The sequence below is a fragment of the Oryx dammah genome, unplaced genomic scaffold (assembly GCF_014754425.2).
Source record: "Oryx dammah isolate SB20612 unplaced genomic scaffold, SCBI_Odam_1.1 HiC_scaffold_5, whole genome shotgun sequence".
NCBI classification, from domain to species: domain Eukaryota; kingdom Metazoa; phylum Chordata; class Mammalia; order Artiodactyla; family Bovidae; genus Oryx; species Oryx dammah.
The window spans coordinates 71,431,531-71,449,405 of record NW_024070189.1 but is presented as its reverse complement, the minus strand read 5'-3'; the positions used below and the strand labels follow the sequence as shown (position 1 = coordinate 71,449,405).

At 51.4% G+C, this 17,875-nt stretch overlaps 1 protein-coding gene across 1 annotated transcript in view; it reads right to left on the bottom strand.

Annotated features, from left to right (window-relative positions):
* Positions 1-17,875, bottom strand: part of HK3 (hexokinase 3) — a 21,842-nt gene extending 3,967 nt beyond the window's left edge. The window contains exons 1-13 of the mRNA XM_040240490.1: positions 15,236-17,875; positions 11,887-12,011; positions 8,062-8,224; positions 7,694-7,848; positions 7,488-7,607; positions 7,305-7,400; positions 6,002-6,101; positions 5,736-5,919; positions 5,113-5,268; positions 4,724-4,957; positions 4,078-4,373; positions 3,828-3,967; positions 3,629-3,748 (exon numbers count right to left, since the gene is read on the bottom strand). Of these exons, the coding sequence (XP_040096424.1) occupies positions 3,629-3,748; positions 3,828-3,967; positions 4,078-4,373; positions 4,724-4,957; positions 5,113-5,268; positions 5,736-5,919; positions 6,002-6,101; positions 7,305-7,400; positions 7,488-7,607; positions 7,694-7,848; positions 8,062-8,224; positions 11,887-11,982 (1,860 nt within the window). The 5' untranslated portion in view covers positions 11,983-12,011; positions 15,236-17,875. The remainder of the gene's footprint in view (positions 1-3,628; positions 3,749-3,827; positions 3,968-4,077; positions 4,374-4,723; positions 4,958-5,112; positions 5,269-5,735; positions 5,920-6,001; positions 6,102-7,304; positions 7,401-7,487; positions 7,608-7,693; positions 7,849-8,061; positions 8,225-11,886; positions 12,012-15,235) is intronic.

The following is a 17,875-nucleotide window of genomic DNA, read 5'->3' as shown; positions in this document are numbered from 1 at the left end:
GAGAAAGGGAAGGACAGAGAGAGGTCTAAATGACAGCAAAGTCTGCTCCTACAGAAACAACTAGCAAGAGCCACTTCAGAGGGAGAAATTCTGAGCTGAGACAGAGCTGAGTCAATGGGAGGTTCACACGCATGTTTCATCTACAAATGAGGGGTGAATGGAAGAGCCAGAAACAGACACCTGAGCAGGACAGGAGGGGACACAGCAATTCCCGGTGAGAAACTGGCCTTAAACTGTGGACTTAGTAATGGCGGCCTGGCTGTACTTGGGACTGTCCTTTTCTTATTGTGCTTCCTCTGGGAGGGATGGGGACGGGGGAACTAGTCTACCACCATTAGGAGAAATGACTGCTCTGCCCAAGTAGAAGCACGAAGAGCAGATCTGGGAATCTTGGGGCAGGAGATTTTAGAAATATTAACTGACATTTCTCCCAATAGTTTCCTTTTATTCCTTTCCCTATAGAACCACAGCTAGAGTGATCTGTGCTCATTGTTTCAAAAAGAGAAACCAGAGAGAAAGAGTGGGTAAGAGGGAGAGCCAGCTGGTGAGTAACAGCAAAGTTTCCCTGCTTCCAGATAAGAGGAAAATCCCCTGGTCAGGGGAAGGTGAGGTGGGCAGGAGTCGGAGCCAGGTTCCGGATGGCTTTCTGAGAAAGATGTCCTAAACCCTCCACCCTGGGCCTGCCACTGTAGGGGAGGGGAGGAAACAGAAGGGATTTGGATAATCTGAAAACAGAAACAGCCTCTGACCTCCTTCCATGGAGGGGAAGGTAAGGTGTCAAGAGAGATGTCAAGACCCAAGAAAGCAAGAGAGGGAGTCCAAATAGCAGGCACCTAGATGTCTCCCCAAACTCCCAGCTTGTTTGCACATTCTATACAGCAAAAGAGGAACCCCTGCCTGGATAAGGGGGGTCCCTGAATTGATTAACATTAAGTTTTCACTCCTGAAAAGAATGTTGGCTTAACATAGAAATTGAGTTCTGTTATAGAAAATGAATAGGACCGTGTTTCCTGCATGCCTGATTTTGCACACAGAGTTCTACCTGCTTCTCACACCTTTTGTTATTGTTGTTGTTGTGTCTGACTCTTTTGAGACCCCATGGACTATAGCCAAGGCTCCTCTCCAGGCAACAGTGGGATTCTCTAGGCAAGAATACTGGAGTGGCTGCTATTTCCTTCTCCAAGGGATCTTCCCGACCCGGGGATCAAACCCTTGTCTCCAGCACTGTAAGCAGATTCTTTACCACTAGGCCACATGGAAAGCCATTCTCTCTCACCTTACAAGGAATAATAAAAAAGTGCCAGGATGCTTAGACTGCAGGGAGACACAGCAGAGAGACAGGCAGACCAGCAGATAGACACTGCCCACTGCACGATCCAAAGGAAATTGGAGCACAGAGGTCCATGTCTGAGAGGTCAGAGTGCGAGCAGAGGGCAAGTGAAAATCACAGGAAGGCTGCTTGGAGTAGAGGAGGCAGAACTTTCCAGAGAGCACAGGTGTGGAAAAACCTGGTGGGCACCTTCAGCGCCAGCGAGCTGCTCACCAGAGGAGCTTTTTAGCAGAAGTTGGGGGTGTTGAGAAGACTCCTAGGAACTTGGATCAGAGGTCTGGGAGGAGCTGTCTCCGTGGCAGTCCTTAGGGGTATGCATGAGAAGTCTAGCATTCCTGATGAAGGATGTGGAGGTGTTGCGTCTAGACCTGTGTCTGTCCCTCTGCCAACCCCAGCCAGGCACCTAACCCTGAGCCAGGCTAACATCAGCAAGGCTGGGAATGGGATCAGTTCAGTTCAGTCGCTCAGCTGTGTCTGACTCTTTGCGACCCCATGAATCACAGCACGCCAGGCCTCCCTGTCCATCACCAACTCCTGGAGTTTGCGCAAACTCGTGTCCATCGAGTCAGTGATGCCATCCAGCCATCTCATCCTCTGTTGTCCCCTTTTCCTCCTGCCCCCAATCTCTCCCAGCATCAGAGTCTTTTCCAGTGAGTCAACTTTTTGCATGAGGTGGCCAAAGTATTGGAGTTTCAGCTTTAGCATCAGTCCTTCCAATGAACACCCAGGACTGATGTCCTTTAGAATGGACTGGTTGGATCTCCTTGCAGTCCAAGGGACTCTCAAGAGTCTTCTCCAACACCACAGTTCAAAAGCATCAATTCTTCGGTGCTCAGCTTTCTTCACAGTCCAACTCTCACATCCATACACAACCACTGGAAAAACCATAGCCTTGACTAGATGGGCCTTTGTTGGCAAAGTAATGTCTCTGCTTTTGAATCTGCTATCTAGGTTGGTCATAACTTTTCTTCCAAGGAGTAAGCGTCTTTTAATTTCATGGCTGCAATCACCATCTGCAGTGATTTTGGAGCCCCCCAAAATAAAGTCTGACACTGTTTCCACTATTTCCCCATCTATTTCCCATGAAGTGATGGGACCAGATGCCATGATCTTTGTTTTCTGAATGTTGAGCTTTAAGCCAACTTTTTCACTCTCCTCTTTCACTTTCATCAAGAGGCTTTTTAGTTCCTTTTCACTTTCTGCCATATGGGTGGTGTCATCTGCATATCTGAGGTTATTGATATTTCTCCTGGCAATCTTGATTCCAGCTTGTGCTTCTTCCAGCCCAGTGTTTCTCATGATGTACTCTGCATATAAGTTAAATAAGCAGGGTGACAATAAACAGCCTTGACGTACTCCTTTTCCTATTTGGAACCAGTCTGTTGTTCCATGTCCAGTTCTAACTGTTGCTTCCTGACCTGCAAATAGGTTTCTCAAGAGGCAGGTTAGGTGGTCTGGTATGCCCATCTCTTTCAGAATTTTCCACAGTTTATTGTGATCCACACAGTCAAAGGTTTTGGCATAGTCAATTAAGCAGAAGTAAATGTTTTTCTGGAACTCTCTTGCTTTTTCCATGATCCAGTAGATGTTGGCAATTTGATCTCTGGTTCCTCTGCCTTTTCTAAAACCAGCTTGAACAACTGGAAGTTCACAGTTCACGTATTGCTGAAGCCTGGCTTGGAGAATTCTGACCATTACTTTACTAGTATGTGAGATGAGTGCAATTGTGCTGTAGTTTGAGCATTCTTTGGCATTGCCTTTCTTTGGGATTGGGATGAAAACTGATCTTTTCCAGTCCTGTGGCCACTGCTGAGTTTTCCAAATTTGCTGGCATATTGAGTGCAGCACTTTCACAGCATCATCTTTCAGGATTTGAAACAGCTCAGCTGGAATGCCATCACCTCCACTAGCTTTGTTTGTATAAACCATGCAACCACAAGCCGCTTTGAGAGACAGAACAAACTCTGCCTTCAGGCCTACACTGCTCCCAGGTGCCCAGACCTAACACTGACTCCACTCTCCTGCCCACTGGCAGCCTCTAGGGATAACTAACTACGTCCTTCTCCATCCTATGTCTTTCCATGGCCCTGGATTCCAGGCCATTTTACCACATCCCTTTCACCTGAGCCTGCCACGTCTGGGAAAACTGAGGCTAGGTTCAAGGCACAGCCCTGCAGGGCCTCCAGCTGGTCCTCTCCCCAGCTCAGAAAGCCCCCTCTGGACCTCCTACCCCCTCCATGAAGAGCATGTTAGTGGAAAGCCCCTGAGGATGGCTTCCTCGGACCCCACCTTTCTCACCTGGTCCAGGCCCATCTGCCTGCACGGGAAGGAGAAGGTGAAACCCAGGGGGAGACTCTGCCCACTCAGGCCCTGCTTCTGCTGGAAGTCCACAATGCAGTCCACAATATGGTCAAAGAGCTGTGGGGTAGGAGCAAGTCAGGGAGCAGGCCACTAGGCCCTTCCCTGGCCCCTGACATCAGCTCCAGGCTGTGGGTACCTGCTGTCCAGAGCCCTGGGCCACACACTCCGGGATGGAATAGATCTGGTTGGAGATCTGTACACCTCCCGTGGCCACACGCACCAGGAGGACTCGAAAGTTGGTACCCCCCAGGTCCAGGGCCAGGAAGTCCCCACGCTCTGTGAGGCAGAGACCCTCAGCTCTAGGATGGAGCTGGAGGCTCCAGCCCCACACATGCTGTGACCCCGGGAGCCCGTGTCCCCGCTCCACGTTCAGGCCGGGTCCTTACCGCTGCCATCAGGCGTGGCCCGCACATAAGTGGGCAGCATGCGGAGGGAGGAGGCTTCCCCTTGGAGCCCCTTGGCCATGGCCTCTCGCATCTGTGCCTGCACTTCTGCCAGCTGCTCCCGGGTCAACCGGAATGGTGCCAAGGTCTCCTCCAACAGGCGCCGGTGGGCAGCCAGGCGGGCAGCCACAGCAGTCACCATTGCCACGCCCCGGCCACCCCCGTCCACAGAGGGGATGAAGGAGACATTGCAGTCGGGGGCCAGGAGCATCACTGTCTCCCGTAGGACACTGAGAAACCTACGCAGACACACAGCAGGTGCGCCCTGGCTTGGCACCTGGCCCTGACTCCCGCAGCATGCCGAAGCCCTGGGCTCCCTCACTTCAAATCAGTTCAGTTCTAAACCCATCTATGCACCAGCCATTCACCCAGTGTTCCTGTGATCCCTTCCCTTGCACACCCAAGAGAACCCTCTTTCTCTCCTTTGACCTCTTCTGGCCTCCCCTAACCCTCCGTCCATCTTTATTCTGCTAGGGAGCCATTTACACCCACTGCCTTGCATCTGTGGTACCAGAGTGCCCTCTGGTATCACACACACACACATGCTCCAGTGACCTGCTCACACAGGTTCATGCTGTATTCCAAGTACCTGGGGTGTCGCTCAAACACTCGGCCTCCGGTAGCCACAGCGATCTGAAGAGCCTGCTGCTCCCGGCTGTGCTGGAGGCGGGAGAGGACAGCGGCCAGAGCAGCAGCGCAGAGCTGGGCGGCCCGTGTGCACACAGCCATGCACACACACTGCACCCACTCAGCATCTGAGGCCTTCGGGTTCAGGCCCAAGTCCTGCAGGACAGCGTGCACACAGGCTGCCCCAGCAGAGGGACTAGCGGGGACAGGGTGTTGCTTTGGCGCTCAAGGAGGCCAGAAGCTCCCTGCCCCCACCAAAGCTCCATGCACGGCTCCCTCAGGGGAAAACCATCCCCCCAACTCCCAAGCCAGGAGTCCCTTTGTCACAGCCCCCTTGCCTGCCACACTTACTCCTCCATCTCAGCCACGTGTTCCAGGAGAATGCTGCCTTGGCTTCGCAGGACAGGGGAGGTGTGGCCGCCAAACAGGGCCCCACGCTGGGCCAGGTGAACCAGCACCAGCCGCACCAGCTCACCCAGGTACAGACCCCCAATCATCTTCTCAAACCTACAGGCAGGAAGGATGGCTGGCCAGAGCCTTTCCTAAGCCCTCAGCCCTCCTACCCCCACCTCCAAGAACTCCCAAAGAGAGCTCATTTTCTTTGGGGTCCTTGACTGAAGGGTCCAGAAGCAAATGGCCTCCTTGGAGATAGTTGGGTGTTTACCCAGACCACATTAGCCCCTCTGGTTTAGATGAAGTTCAAGGGGGCTCCTGGAAGGACCCAAGGAGGGTAGGAGACCCTTTGCCTGACTACTCCCAACCCCTAACCCCTGTCGGAGCTGGCCAGAGTCAGGAATAAGAGTTGAAAACTCTGCATTCTAGAACCTTGAGCCATTCCTTCTTTGAGACTGGCCAAGGCCCCCCTAGGATGCAAGTAGGGAGCAGGAGGTGTGGGCCTAAAGACTAGAGTACAGGAACAGCAGAGCGGGAGTGGAGCAAAGCAGTTGTAGGACCTAGAGAGAAGGTTAGGCCACCTCTGGGCACCCGGGTTCAATGACTCATGGTCCAGGGTGCGGTCGAAGATGGTCCACACTGGCCCCAGGGTCCCCTCGTCACTGAAGGAGCCCCACTCGATGCTGATGCAGACGCGGCCCCGGTCTTCGTCCAGCACTGCCACGTGCCTTGCCTCCTCCATGTAACATGCGTTGGTGCCGGTGTCTGGCAGGGACAACCCCATCAGGGCCTGCCCACCAGGCATCCAGGCCCTCCATCCACTATCACAAATGCCCGCGTGACTTACCTACAACCAGCCCAACTTCACATGGCCCGACCCCTGGCTCACAGCCCATCATGGTGCCCACGGTGTCATTCACCACAGCAACAACATCAATGCTGTAGGCCTGGGCAACAGAGAGAGGACAGAGGTTGGGGAGCCTGGGGGATGGGTGGGGCTGGGGCCCTGGATTTGATGGAGACATGCAGGGTCCCCCAAAGGTGTGTCTACCTGCCCCACACATTTGTGCCATGTATTCTGGAGGTCTTCCCACCCTATAAAGGATTTTCTTCCCTCTTACCCCTGCTGCTTGGTTCCTCTGCCCCTGTCTCAGGCCCTAGAGTTCCCAGAGGCTCTCAGCCTCAGCCACTACTTCTGGAACCCCAGTGCTCCTCACAAGACCAGGACAAGGGTAAGCAAGCATGTTACCTTGAAGGCTGCGCTGTACTCACCTCACTTGCTTGCCCTGGTCCCAGCCTATCTTCCCAAGCCTGCTCCTCTCAGTCCTGACTTCCAGCTACTCACATAGCACCCATGGTGGTGAGTCCAATGGATCCAGAGCAGCCTTTCTTAGCCACTCAGACTTCTGAAAATGCCCTTCACTGAAATTAGAGCTTCCTCCCCAGCTGCAGCTTATGCACCTGGCAAGCTTCTCATTCAGGTCTCTGCTCAGGCCACAGTGCACCCTTCCCTGTGTTCCCAGAATCATCGGAACCACCTTCTCAACAGGGACAATCTTTTATTGGGATGCTGTCCCCACTAGGCTTGCAAGGTCCTTGAGGACAGGGTCAAGTCTTTTCATCTGTTTCCCCTCTAGTCCTCAATATTTATTTGACCCTTCTTAGTCTCAGTATTCTCACCTATAAAATGAGACTGTGTTGTGTCCTTAGTCACTCAGTTGTGTCTGACTCTTTGCAACCCCATGGACTGTAGCTCACCAGCCAGCTTCCTTTGTCCATGGGGATTCTCCAGGCAAGAATACTGGAGTGGGTTATTGTGCCTTCCTTCAGGGGATCTTCCCAACCCAGGGATCAAACCCTGGTCTCCCACATTGCAGCAGATTCTTTACCATCTGAGCCACCAGAGAAGCCCAAGAATACTGCAGTGAGTAGCCTATCCCTTCTCCAGCAGATCTTCCCCACCCAGGAATCGAACTGGGGTCTCCTGGATTCTCCTGGGTTTAGAATCCCAGCTGAGCTACCAGGGAAGCCCATAAAATAAGAATGGTAGCAGTATTTACCCCCAGGGTTAAGTGGATAAAGGATATCAACAGGATAGGAAAGCAGGCCCTCCCAGACACAGCCCTATTTGCTCCCCTGCCTCTACTCACTCCCTGCCTCTGGATGGCGTCTCGTAGCAATTGGACCACATCCTGGCCTTCCACATCACTGCACTTAAAACCTTTGGTCCAGGAAATGAGGGTGCTCTGGAGGCAGGAAAGTCAGGTCAATCCAACGACATTCACGGCCCTGCAGCCCCTCCACTCACTGTCCCCATAGCCACTCAGCCTCACCTTGTCCAGGCCTGTCTGGTGACAAGGGAAGGAGAAGCTGAACCCAAGCTGCAGACCCTGACCGCCCATGGGCAGCACATCCAGGAACTCAGACAGGCAGCGGGCGGCAAAGTCAAAGAGCTGTGGAATGGGGTTGGGGGCTTAACTCTGCCCACTGGAGCCCCAGCTGCCCAGCCAGGCCCGGAGCCTATGTACTGAGTGCTCACCTGCTGACCAGGACCTAGCATCACTTCCTGGGGGATCACAAACTCCTGGCTCCGGGGCTCCACCTTGTGCCCCTCAATGCCCGTTAGGGTCACCCATAGAACACGCAGTGAGGCCCCTGTGGCCCCGAGCTCCAGCACCACGAAATCCCCTTGCTCTGTGGGCAAGCAGGTCACAGAAAGGCATGCAGCTGGTGAGACCAAGCCCTCCACCTCCCAGAAACATTCCTAAGGCCTGTGTAGGCTCATCAAGGGACCTTAGAGATGGAGCAAGGGGTAAGGAACACCCCCCACCCCCCTCCACCCACCTCTCTCCCAGATCAGAACTCTCTCTGCAGGCCTGGCCACCCATCTTAGTCTGTGCCACCCACCAGTGCCATGAGGGGTAGACCCCACATATGTGGGCAGCATCCGGACAGCAGGGGCAGGGCCTGCTTGCCCCCTCAGTGCCTGCTCCATGGAGCCCAGGAGGCTGGTCTGGATCTGCCGCAGCTGCGCCCCTGTCACCTTGAACTGCTGTAGGCACTCCTGTACCTGAGGAGAAACGGGCAGACATCTGGATGGGTGGCCTCTTGGCCTAGCCATATCCCTCAGCTCCAACCAGGGCAGAGGCCAGCCTGGCCCAGCTCACACCTCCCTTCCCTAACTCAGACCAGCAGCCCTCCTTCAGCTTTCCTAGGGGCTGACCTGAGCCCTGCTTGAGCCCCGAGAGCCTTGCTGCTCTCCCAGCAACTGTCCAGCCCCCCTCCTCACCTCTTCACACACCTGTGGCTTTCCCGCTGCTCATAGCCTGCACCAGCTCCTACACTCTCGGAAGGCTCCTCTCTGGAGGGAAGACCCACACACTTCCTCCTGCTCTATTCCCACATGGCTCCTTGTCAGCTCTCTGCAACTCCCTCCACTTCTTTGAATTCAGAGATGGTGAGGCTTCTCCCCTATCACCCCACTACTGACTAGCTCTGGTTCCCCAGTACCCAGAGCCAAGCTGCTCAGTGCATTGTTGTTGGATGAACAAATGAATGAACAAATGTGTGAATGCCTTCAGGTTCAGGGGCTCCCCTCTTCTGATACACTCCACTGTGGCACCTGGGTAAGCCTGGCCCAGGAGAGTTTGGGGGCCACACTGTGGAGGACAGGCCTCCCACAGTTTGGCCATCCTTCCCACAGACATTGACTGAGCCCCTAATATGTATCCAGCACTATTCTAAGCACCGTATGTTGCACAACCAGCTGAGCCTGCTCTTGTGGAACTCAGATTCGTGTAGGGGGCAGAAAATAAGCACAGAAACACATAATACAGTTCTGCTAGTAATGGTAGAAAAGAAAGGCAGAAATAGAAGTTCAGGAGTGACCAGGGGAGGAAGAGGTATTTTGGGATATTGGTCAGGAAAGGTTTCCCTGTGGAAATGACCTAAATGAAGGAAAGGAATGAGCCATTTGAAGATTTGGAGGAAGAACACAAAGGGATTTTCTTCAGAGCAAAGGGGATGGATGTGGGGGAAGGCTGGGCCAGGAGTGGATCAGAGTGAAGGGAGGGGCAGGCAGGGAAAGCAGAGGATGGGACACCAGGTTCTTCTCCACAGAAGCTCAGTGGAGCTTAAGAAAAGCTCCAGTACCTCAAGTCTGTGTGGGAACCTCCCCTGGACAACCCTCTGGCCTGTCGTTCCAAAAGACCTCAGCAGTCTCCTTGAGTTTTTCAGAGGGTCCCAGGCCCTGATTCCACTCTCCCAGACCCCCACCACCCATCTCATAGGAATAGAATTCTTATGACCTGCTGCCCCATCCTGGGCCTATATCTGAAAAGTACCACTCAGGCACCTGGGTAAGAAGGCAGGGAGAGCCAGGGAGGAGGAGGCTGCCCAATGAGGGAGATAGAAGCAACTCAGTCCCACCACTGCTTTAGGAAGAGAATGGTAAACAGATCCCTACAGAAGCAAAGGATTCTAACTGGAGTGCCAGATGTTCAGTTTCATATTCATGTTATTGCTTCCAGTAGCCAGGCGTGCTAGGAGAGGCTATTACTATGTCACAAATGAGGAAACTGAGGTTCAGAGGCCAGTCATCTTCCTAATCCAAGTAGTAAGGGGAAGAGTGGTACTTGAATCCAGACCTCTCTGACTACAGAGATGTTTCCAAATAAATGTGAAGCCTTGTAAAAACACCGAAAAAAAAAAAAAAAAGCTGATGAAGAAACTCCATCATCAAGAACTTGGGGTGAGAAAGCTTACACCTGAATCCTTGCCCTGCCACTTCCTAGCAATGTGAAAGTGTTAAGTCACTCGGTCATGTCTGACTCTTTGAGACCCCATGGGGTTGGGGGTGTAGCATACCAGGCTGCTTTGCCCATGGAATTCTCCAGGCAAGGATAATATAGTGGGTAGCTATTTCCTTCTCTAGGGGATCTTCCCAACCCAGGGATCAAACCCAGTTCTCCCGCAATGCAGGCAGATTCTTTAACTTCTGAGCTACCAGAGAAGTCCTGGCAATGTGGCCCTGGGCAAGTCAAACTTCTCTCTGACATGATGAGAATTACCTCTTATGCAACACCAGGAGAATAATAATACTCCCTGGCCAGTGCTGGTGGGCATGCAGCAGCCAGGAGAAGCTACTGGAGTCTCCCCCCTCAACCTCCCCCCAAGAAGAGTTCCCCCCAAGAAGAGTGGGGAGAGACCTCAGCCAGGAGAGTGAGGGTGGATTTTATGTGACTTCAATGCTGGACTCTTTGACCAACTTGCTGTGTTGGTCAGTCTGGGTCCATCACCTCACCTCTCCTCTGTCAAGCAGGAATAAAAATAGCACCCCCTTCTCAGTAATGTAAGAGGACTGAGAAGACAGTAGATGTGAAGAGGTGAGACAGTGGCCGGTCTACAGGACATGCTCAACGTGGTTTCCTTTTCTCAGAGTACAAGTTACAACCAGCCTGGGGAGCCTGACTCCATGTCCCTTCTGGAGACAGAGTCCTGAGGGAACGGACGCGGAAGGGACGCATGTGGCGCTGGGCTCCAACACCATATAGTCCTTAGATCACTACGGGAAGGGGAGCTGAGACAGAGGCCTGTGGTGCTGAGTGGGGACCCAAGGCCACAGGATGTTTGGCTGTATGTGAAGTTCCCCCAAAGCCAAAGAGAACTGTCTTTAAACTGCAGGTGTGCACAGTTGAGCCAGCAGGGTTGGTATAGGACCAGTGTACAAGTCTCAAGAGAGAGTGGTATAAAGTAAGAGAAGAGCAGGTGGCAGGCCCTAGAGCAAGCCCAGCAGGGCAGACAGCAGCAGAGTCCCTGCTCCCTTCTGGGGCCCAGTTACAGGCTGTGCATAGGGGAAATGTTTACAGCAGGGTCTGGGGCAGAGGTTGGACAAGGGTAAAGTGGGGGCATGAAATGCAGTGAGGGATGATGCCCCCACAGTGTGGACAAGCCAAATCCAGCAGATGTCAGAATGGGCTGGGAAACTAAAGAAACTGCAGGGAACAATTCAAGAACCCCTTCATGAATGCCTCCTCTGTGCAGTTCCTTTACCTCCAACAGCTCACTGAATCCGCCAGGGTGAGGGGATTAGACATTTCCCTCCATTTTCCTCCCTTGCACTGATGAAGAAACAGAGATGAAAAGATATGAAATGACTTACCCAAGTGTTTCCTGCTCAAGGGTGTGGTAGGGAAGGGCTTCTAAATCTTGGTCAAGATGACAGAAAACGAGAAACTCACTCTGAGCTAACCTAAGGTATATGCACCACAATAACCTCCAAGTTGAGTTCAGCACTGAAATAATCTCTGTGTGCCTGACTAAAGTGGTCACGTTGAGGGGAAAAAGATGTACAGGAATGACTAGAGAAGTGAGGAGAGAAAGGGCCTTAAGCTTTCTACCAGGAAAACCCTGGAGGGTCCTTTCCAGACTGAGACAACCCAAAAGTGCCAAAAGGGTTATATTTGGAGCTGAAACACCTCAGCTCAAGCTCCTGTCATGCCTTAAACTCAAAGCACATCACCTCTCCAAGCCCCTTCATCCTTATCTGTTAGATGAAAAGATAACCCCCACCGCTCAATGGTGAGGGGTGTTGAAAGAGGAAGTTACTAGATATGAAAGGCTCAGTACACTGGAAAGGGCTGCATGGGTGTGAGCCCATGGCTACGTGGTGGGGCCACTCCTGCCTGAAGAGGCATGAAGAGGCATGGGACAGGGACCTAGTGTTGAACTTACCATCTCAGAGGTGTTTGAGGGGCAGGGCAAGCCTTCTTGGGGGCAGCCAGGGGCTCCTTCCCCTTGCTGCAACCCTAGAGACCCAATGGAGTCCATGTGGTTCCACGATGGTGAGGGTTGCCCTCCTATGGGAGAAAAGGGATAGCCCAGATGAACCACGTACTCCACCGTCTGTGATGAACCTCAGAGGCTGTGAGGAAGACCCTTAACTTTCTTCCTTTTGAAGGGGACCAGGAAGGAATAAGTGGGCAGAGCTCAGAATCTCTGACCATCAAAGATTCTTTAGTAAATCAACCAGAAGGCCCTCACTTTCCAGAGCATGTACAGCAAGAGCGCACTGGCAAGGCTGACTTCTCATCCCAATGCATTCATTCATCCTGTCATTTATTCACATTTACCAGTCCCTAGTGTCTGCCGTGGCTTCCCTGCTGGCTTAGTGGTGAAGAATCTGCCTGCCAGTGCAGGAGACACAAGTTTGATCCCTGGGTTGGAAAGATGCCCTGGAGAAGGAAAAGGCAACCCACTCTAGTATTCTTGCCTGGGAAATCCCATGGACACAGGAGCCTGGTGGGCTTCAGTCCATGGGGCACAGAGTCAGATACAACTTAGCGACTAGACAACAACAAGGCCTACTGTACCACGTGCTGATGTACAGATGAAGCAGACCTAGGCCACACCCTCAGGGGCTTCACAGCTTTACCAGCGATCACAGTATGGCTGACACGGGCAGCGACAGAGGGGACTTGCTGCTGCACTGGGGAGTTCAGGGCTGTGCTAGAGGTTGGAACAAAGGGTGTGAGAGAAGTGGGGAGCGGGTTAAGATCTGCTGCAGAAGCAAGCAGGCTGGCTTGGCAAGTTGAGTGAATTTCATGCTGAAGAGAGATGGGGACAGGGACGGATCTACACTTCAGAAAAGGATTCCACTAGTGCTATGACTTTGGGTGTGTATGACTTTGCATTTGTTTCGTTATGTGTAAAAAACAGGAGATGATAGTATCTACCTTTGCAAGGTTGTCACCAGAGTTAAACAGAGTGACAATAGGGAAAATGCTTTGGGAACTGTGATGTACAACACAAACACCACGGTGGGCTTCAGAAGGTGGGATGATGCTGACCTGAAAGAGCCCTGTGCTCAAAGTTGAGGACACAGCTCTCCACAGAGCGGCAGCAGCAGACCTCTCCATCTCATGCATGCATGCTAAGTCGCCTCAGTTGTGTCTCTTTGCGACCCTAGGAACTCTAGCCCCCCAGGCTCCTCTGTCCATGGGATTCTCCTGGCAAGAATACTGGAGTGGGTTGCCACACCCTCCTCCAGGGGATCTTCTCGACCCAGGGATTAATATCTCTTGCACTGACAGGGGTGTTCTTTACCACTAGCGCCACCTGGGAAGACCCTCTCCATCTCAAAGCCTTTTTTTTTTTTCATCTGGATATGAATTAAAAGGGGACCAGGAAGTTTCCAAAGAAGACTTCAATGATTCAAGTGCCCTTCAGGGGTGGTGCACTGTAGGGCCCAAGATGGGCAGAAGGCATCTGGCCCTCTCCTATAACAGGTAAACTTTGGGAAAGTTGCCTTCCCACCATCGCAACCTCTCCCCACCTGTCACTCCCAACACATCCATGAATTTGCCCTTCCTATTGTCACCGTGATCTCCTGACTGTCCAATTCCAACCTTTTCCTCAGTCCCCACCCTTTTGTCCTCTCAGGCATGCAAAGCCATGAGACCTCTCTTCACTGCAAAGTTCTCTTCTCCCTTGGCTGCGCCCATCAGTCTTTCCTGGCCTCCTTCCTGAGTCTCTCATAGTCTTCATCAATAACTCCTTTACTTTGCTCCTCTTAAACAATGGGGCTCTCAAGTTTCTGGCCATAGCCTGCTTCTCCAATGCTTCCTCTTTATCTCACTCATCCCCAAGGTTTGATTAAAACCTCTGTGTGAAGGTTCTCAAATCTACCCCTTTTCTGAGCCAAATTCCAATGGTTTGTTAGCATCTCTGGATGCTGGAGAAGGCTCCTCAAACTCAATGGTCAAAATCACATTCATTTTCTCCTTCACTTTTCCTCATGAAATTCTTCTCCTGTCCTTCACCTTGGCTGGAGGCATTCATGTTGCCTCTATACATCCCTGGCCTTCATTCCCTCTATGCAATCATTTCTCAGGATGAAAAAGCTGAGAGTGGAAAGAGCTCCCCTGTGCGTCCCCACCTCCCAGTTCCCACAGACACTGTCCTAGACCTCCCTACTCATCTGACTATTCCAACAGTCTCCTAATTGATACTCTTGCTCCTGTGTGTCTACCTCCCCACCCTACCCACAACAAACATGTCACCCAGAGTGACTGTGCAAAAATAGACTTTATCATGTCATTCCCCAGTCCAATCTCCTCTAAGAAAGGAAGACGACCTTCACACTGTGATGGTTTCTACTGCAGAAAAAACAAGTCCCCAACGCTTTATTGTGGCATTGCAGGCCCCTGACATTGTCCTCAACCCAAGCTTCCTCTTTTGCTCCTCCTGTTCACATTCCAGACACACTATGAGCTTTGCCCCATCTCTGGCTGTTCAGCCTTTGTTCCCACCCTTCCCTAGAATTGCTGTGTCTGAGTCATTATTTCTTCAGTGCCCAGCACAGAGCTTGGCCTAAGCAGCTGCCAGTAAAACTTGCCTAACAGCTAGAAAAATTGAGAGATGGGAAGTTTTTTCTTATTCAGAGAACCAAGAAATCACTTTCCAACAAATCTCCCCAAAGTCACATATACCTATACTCTCTCTCAAATCTGTCAAACATATGTTCCACATATGTTAGAGGTCTCTTTTGAGGATAAAATGGGGTAAATAAGGCAATTATCTTCGGGAGAGGAAGGCCTAGGGATACACACATGGTGAGAATTCACTCTCCTTTCAAGGCCCAGCTAGCTCATTCATTCACTCTCTTATTCATTCCTTCTTCTATTCAATATTTATTCAGCACTTCTACATGTCAGAGACTATAAAGCTTCCCTCAAGTAACCCATGTTTACACTTCTGGTAAATGCATTCATTTGTGTCTTTTCTAGCTGAGAGTCCCTATGGTGAGGCACATGTCTCCCACATCACTAGATCCCTGAACCCATCCTAGGGTCTCATATTTGAATAACTAGGGGCCTCTTGGCATTATTCAGCTGAATCAGCTACATCGAACAGGCCTTCCTTCTGAAAGGTATGCCAGGGACCTCTACCGAGGATGGGAACCACCACTAAAGAAGAGCCAACTTAGTCTTTCCAGCCTCCACTCATCCAGGATGGCCTAAGTAGGAGAGATGAGAGCAAGGGGCTGGAACTGAGGTTGGCAGTAATTAGAGGAGGATCTTACCTGGGAGAAACAGCAGTTGGTCACTCTCCTTAGATCTGAGCTCTTCTTTCTCAATGAGACATCCACTGGCCTGGTTTGCACTCCAAAGTGAAACTCACCAGTGATATGAGTTACAATGTCACCAAGCCCCACCCTCTCACTAGACACAAGCTAATTCAGGAAGGTGCACTTCCCTCTGAGTCTGTCTTAAGGGGAGGCTGGGTTAGGCAGGACCATGGTGCAAATTTAAGCAAGATCACCACAGGAAGTTGAGAGTTCTGAACTGAGTCAAGAGCCCTAGGATATCCCCTCTGCAATGCTGGGAAGCTCCATCCATTTTACAGGCACTCCGAGTCTGAGTTTTGAAGTGGTGGCTTACCCCTGGAAAGGAACTAGAGGAACCTAGCCTGGGAAATACGCAATTCAATGGACAATTTTCCAAAACATGGAAGGACTTACTAAATGAACAAGAGGCAATGTGGGAGTACAAGAGGAAGAGACTAACCCTGCCCTAGAGTGGGCAGAAGTTGAGGAAGCTGAGCCCTGAAGGAAGAGTGGGAGTGTGTCCTTGACAAAGAGAACATGTACAAAATCATGGAGCACAAGGCAACTTCGTGGAATTGGGGTTCAGCTCCAAGGACCTCAAGATGACACATGTAGGTGAGGATATATGGTGGGATGAGAGGCAGCCAGACTAGAATTTAGCCTATAGGCCAAAAGGTTAACAGTAGGTTCACACTGTGGGACTTCGCCACCAGAAGGGGAAGAGGAATCTCAAGCTGCAGTGGAGCTGTGGGCCAGCCAGCTGGTTTTCCCTGAACATCTTCTGGAATGTGCAGAAAGCTGGGATATCACTGTGCCCAGTGTTGTGGTCTAAATAGTTTTGTCCCCCACCCCCACCTAATCCTTATGTTGAAAGCCTCATGCTGAAGGTGATGGTATTAGGAAGTGGGATCTTTGGGAGGTGAGTATGTCCTAAGGGTGAAACCCTATTGAATGGGACCAGTGTTCTCATCATATGTCACTGAGAGCTCCCTTGCCTCTTCTGCCATGTGAGGATATAAGAAGTGGGTGGTCTGCAACCTGGAAGAGGGCCTTCATTTGACCATGTTGGCACATTGATCTTAGACGTCCAGTTACCAGAACTGTGAGAAATACATTTCCATTGTTTATAAGCCACTCAGTCTGTGGTACTATTTAATAGCAAGCCAGATGGACTGAGATACCTACCCACCATGGTAACTAGACATACTGCACCAATTTCCCTCGAAATTGGTGAGCAGATACTTTAAAACTTCCGGCTACCTCATCAACAGTAACCTTACCATTAACCATAACAGTACTCGGCCTACACATGACACCAGGATGGAGACCAAGGATGATACCTATTCATTCTATCAGTCTGGGGCATGACTGGACCTGGAAACATGCCAGACATCAGCCCCTCTGCACAGTTCAGTGGGCAGCAATCAGGCAGATAAGCTCTAAAGGCAGGAAAATTGGGAATGGGGGTGGGGAGGACAGAGTGGCCATCATTCACAACATAGCAGCCTGCCTAGCCTGGGGCTCATCTCTCTCAACTTTGTTTAGTTAGGAGAGAACACAGAACTGAATGCCAAAGGCCCAGCTGTGATTCATGCTGACAGTTTGCTGTCTCCTGAACCTGAGTGAGGATACATCCCTGACAAGCAATGCCAGGGCTCTTTGTCTATATTTCTGGAAGTCCCATGTCTATTTCCTCAGCAGCAGGGGTCCAAGTACCCTAGGCAAAGTGTCAAAGAAGGCCTATGTCAGAGCCTATGCAGGGAGGAAGCAGCCTGGACTTAGGGTCTGTGAACTACTATGACAGCCCTGACTGGAGCAGAGGCATAGCAGGGATCAGCAGTTCTCTTCAGACCAGACGACCATTGACCAACAAGGGGAAGGACAAGTCCTGACAAGGTTCCTCATAGACCCTAAGTGCCAATCCCCAGCTGTTCAGGAGGAACTAAGGCAAGAGGAGAGGCAGTTAGCTGGGGGAAATGTGGGCTGTAGCCCAAGTACCATGGCTGGGATGAGAGCCAGGCCATCCTTGTTCTGAGCTGCTCCCAGGCTTGCTTCTCACAGCTGACAGTGCCTCAAGGCCAGGCACACAGGCCCTCAGGCCCAAATAAGCTTCCTGCCTTTCCCCCCATGCCCTTTTACTCCAGCTCTCCTATACCCATCAAGCTGCTCTTTATGGTTGTTTTGTTCATGCTGATCTGCCTGGATTGACTCCCTCTTTGCTCCATCCAGCTTTTCCACTTAACTTTTCCTCATTCTTTAAATTACACCTTAGACATCAACAATGCTGGGAGCCTTCCCAGACAAGCTCCTCCTGGGCCTGATCCCAGCTGAGTAGCAGCCTATTGATCCCATAGTGTCTTGATCTCCCTGTATCATTGGATTGACTACAATCTATCAATAGAATCTGTCTGCCTTCCCCTACTGCACTGTGGACTCTCAAAGAATGATTCTTATTTGTCTTTGGAGCCCCTGTTCTAGATCTAATATGAGATGAAAACTGAAGATGAAAGTTGCCCAGTTGTATCTGACTCTGCAACCTCATGGACTGTAGTCCACTAGGCTTCTCTGCCCATTGGATTTCCAAGGCAAGAACACTAGAGTGGGTTGCCATTTCCT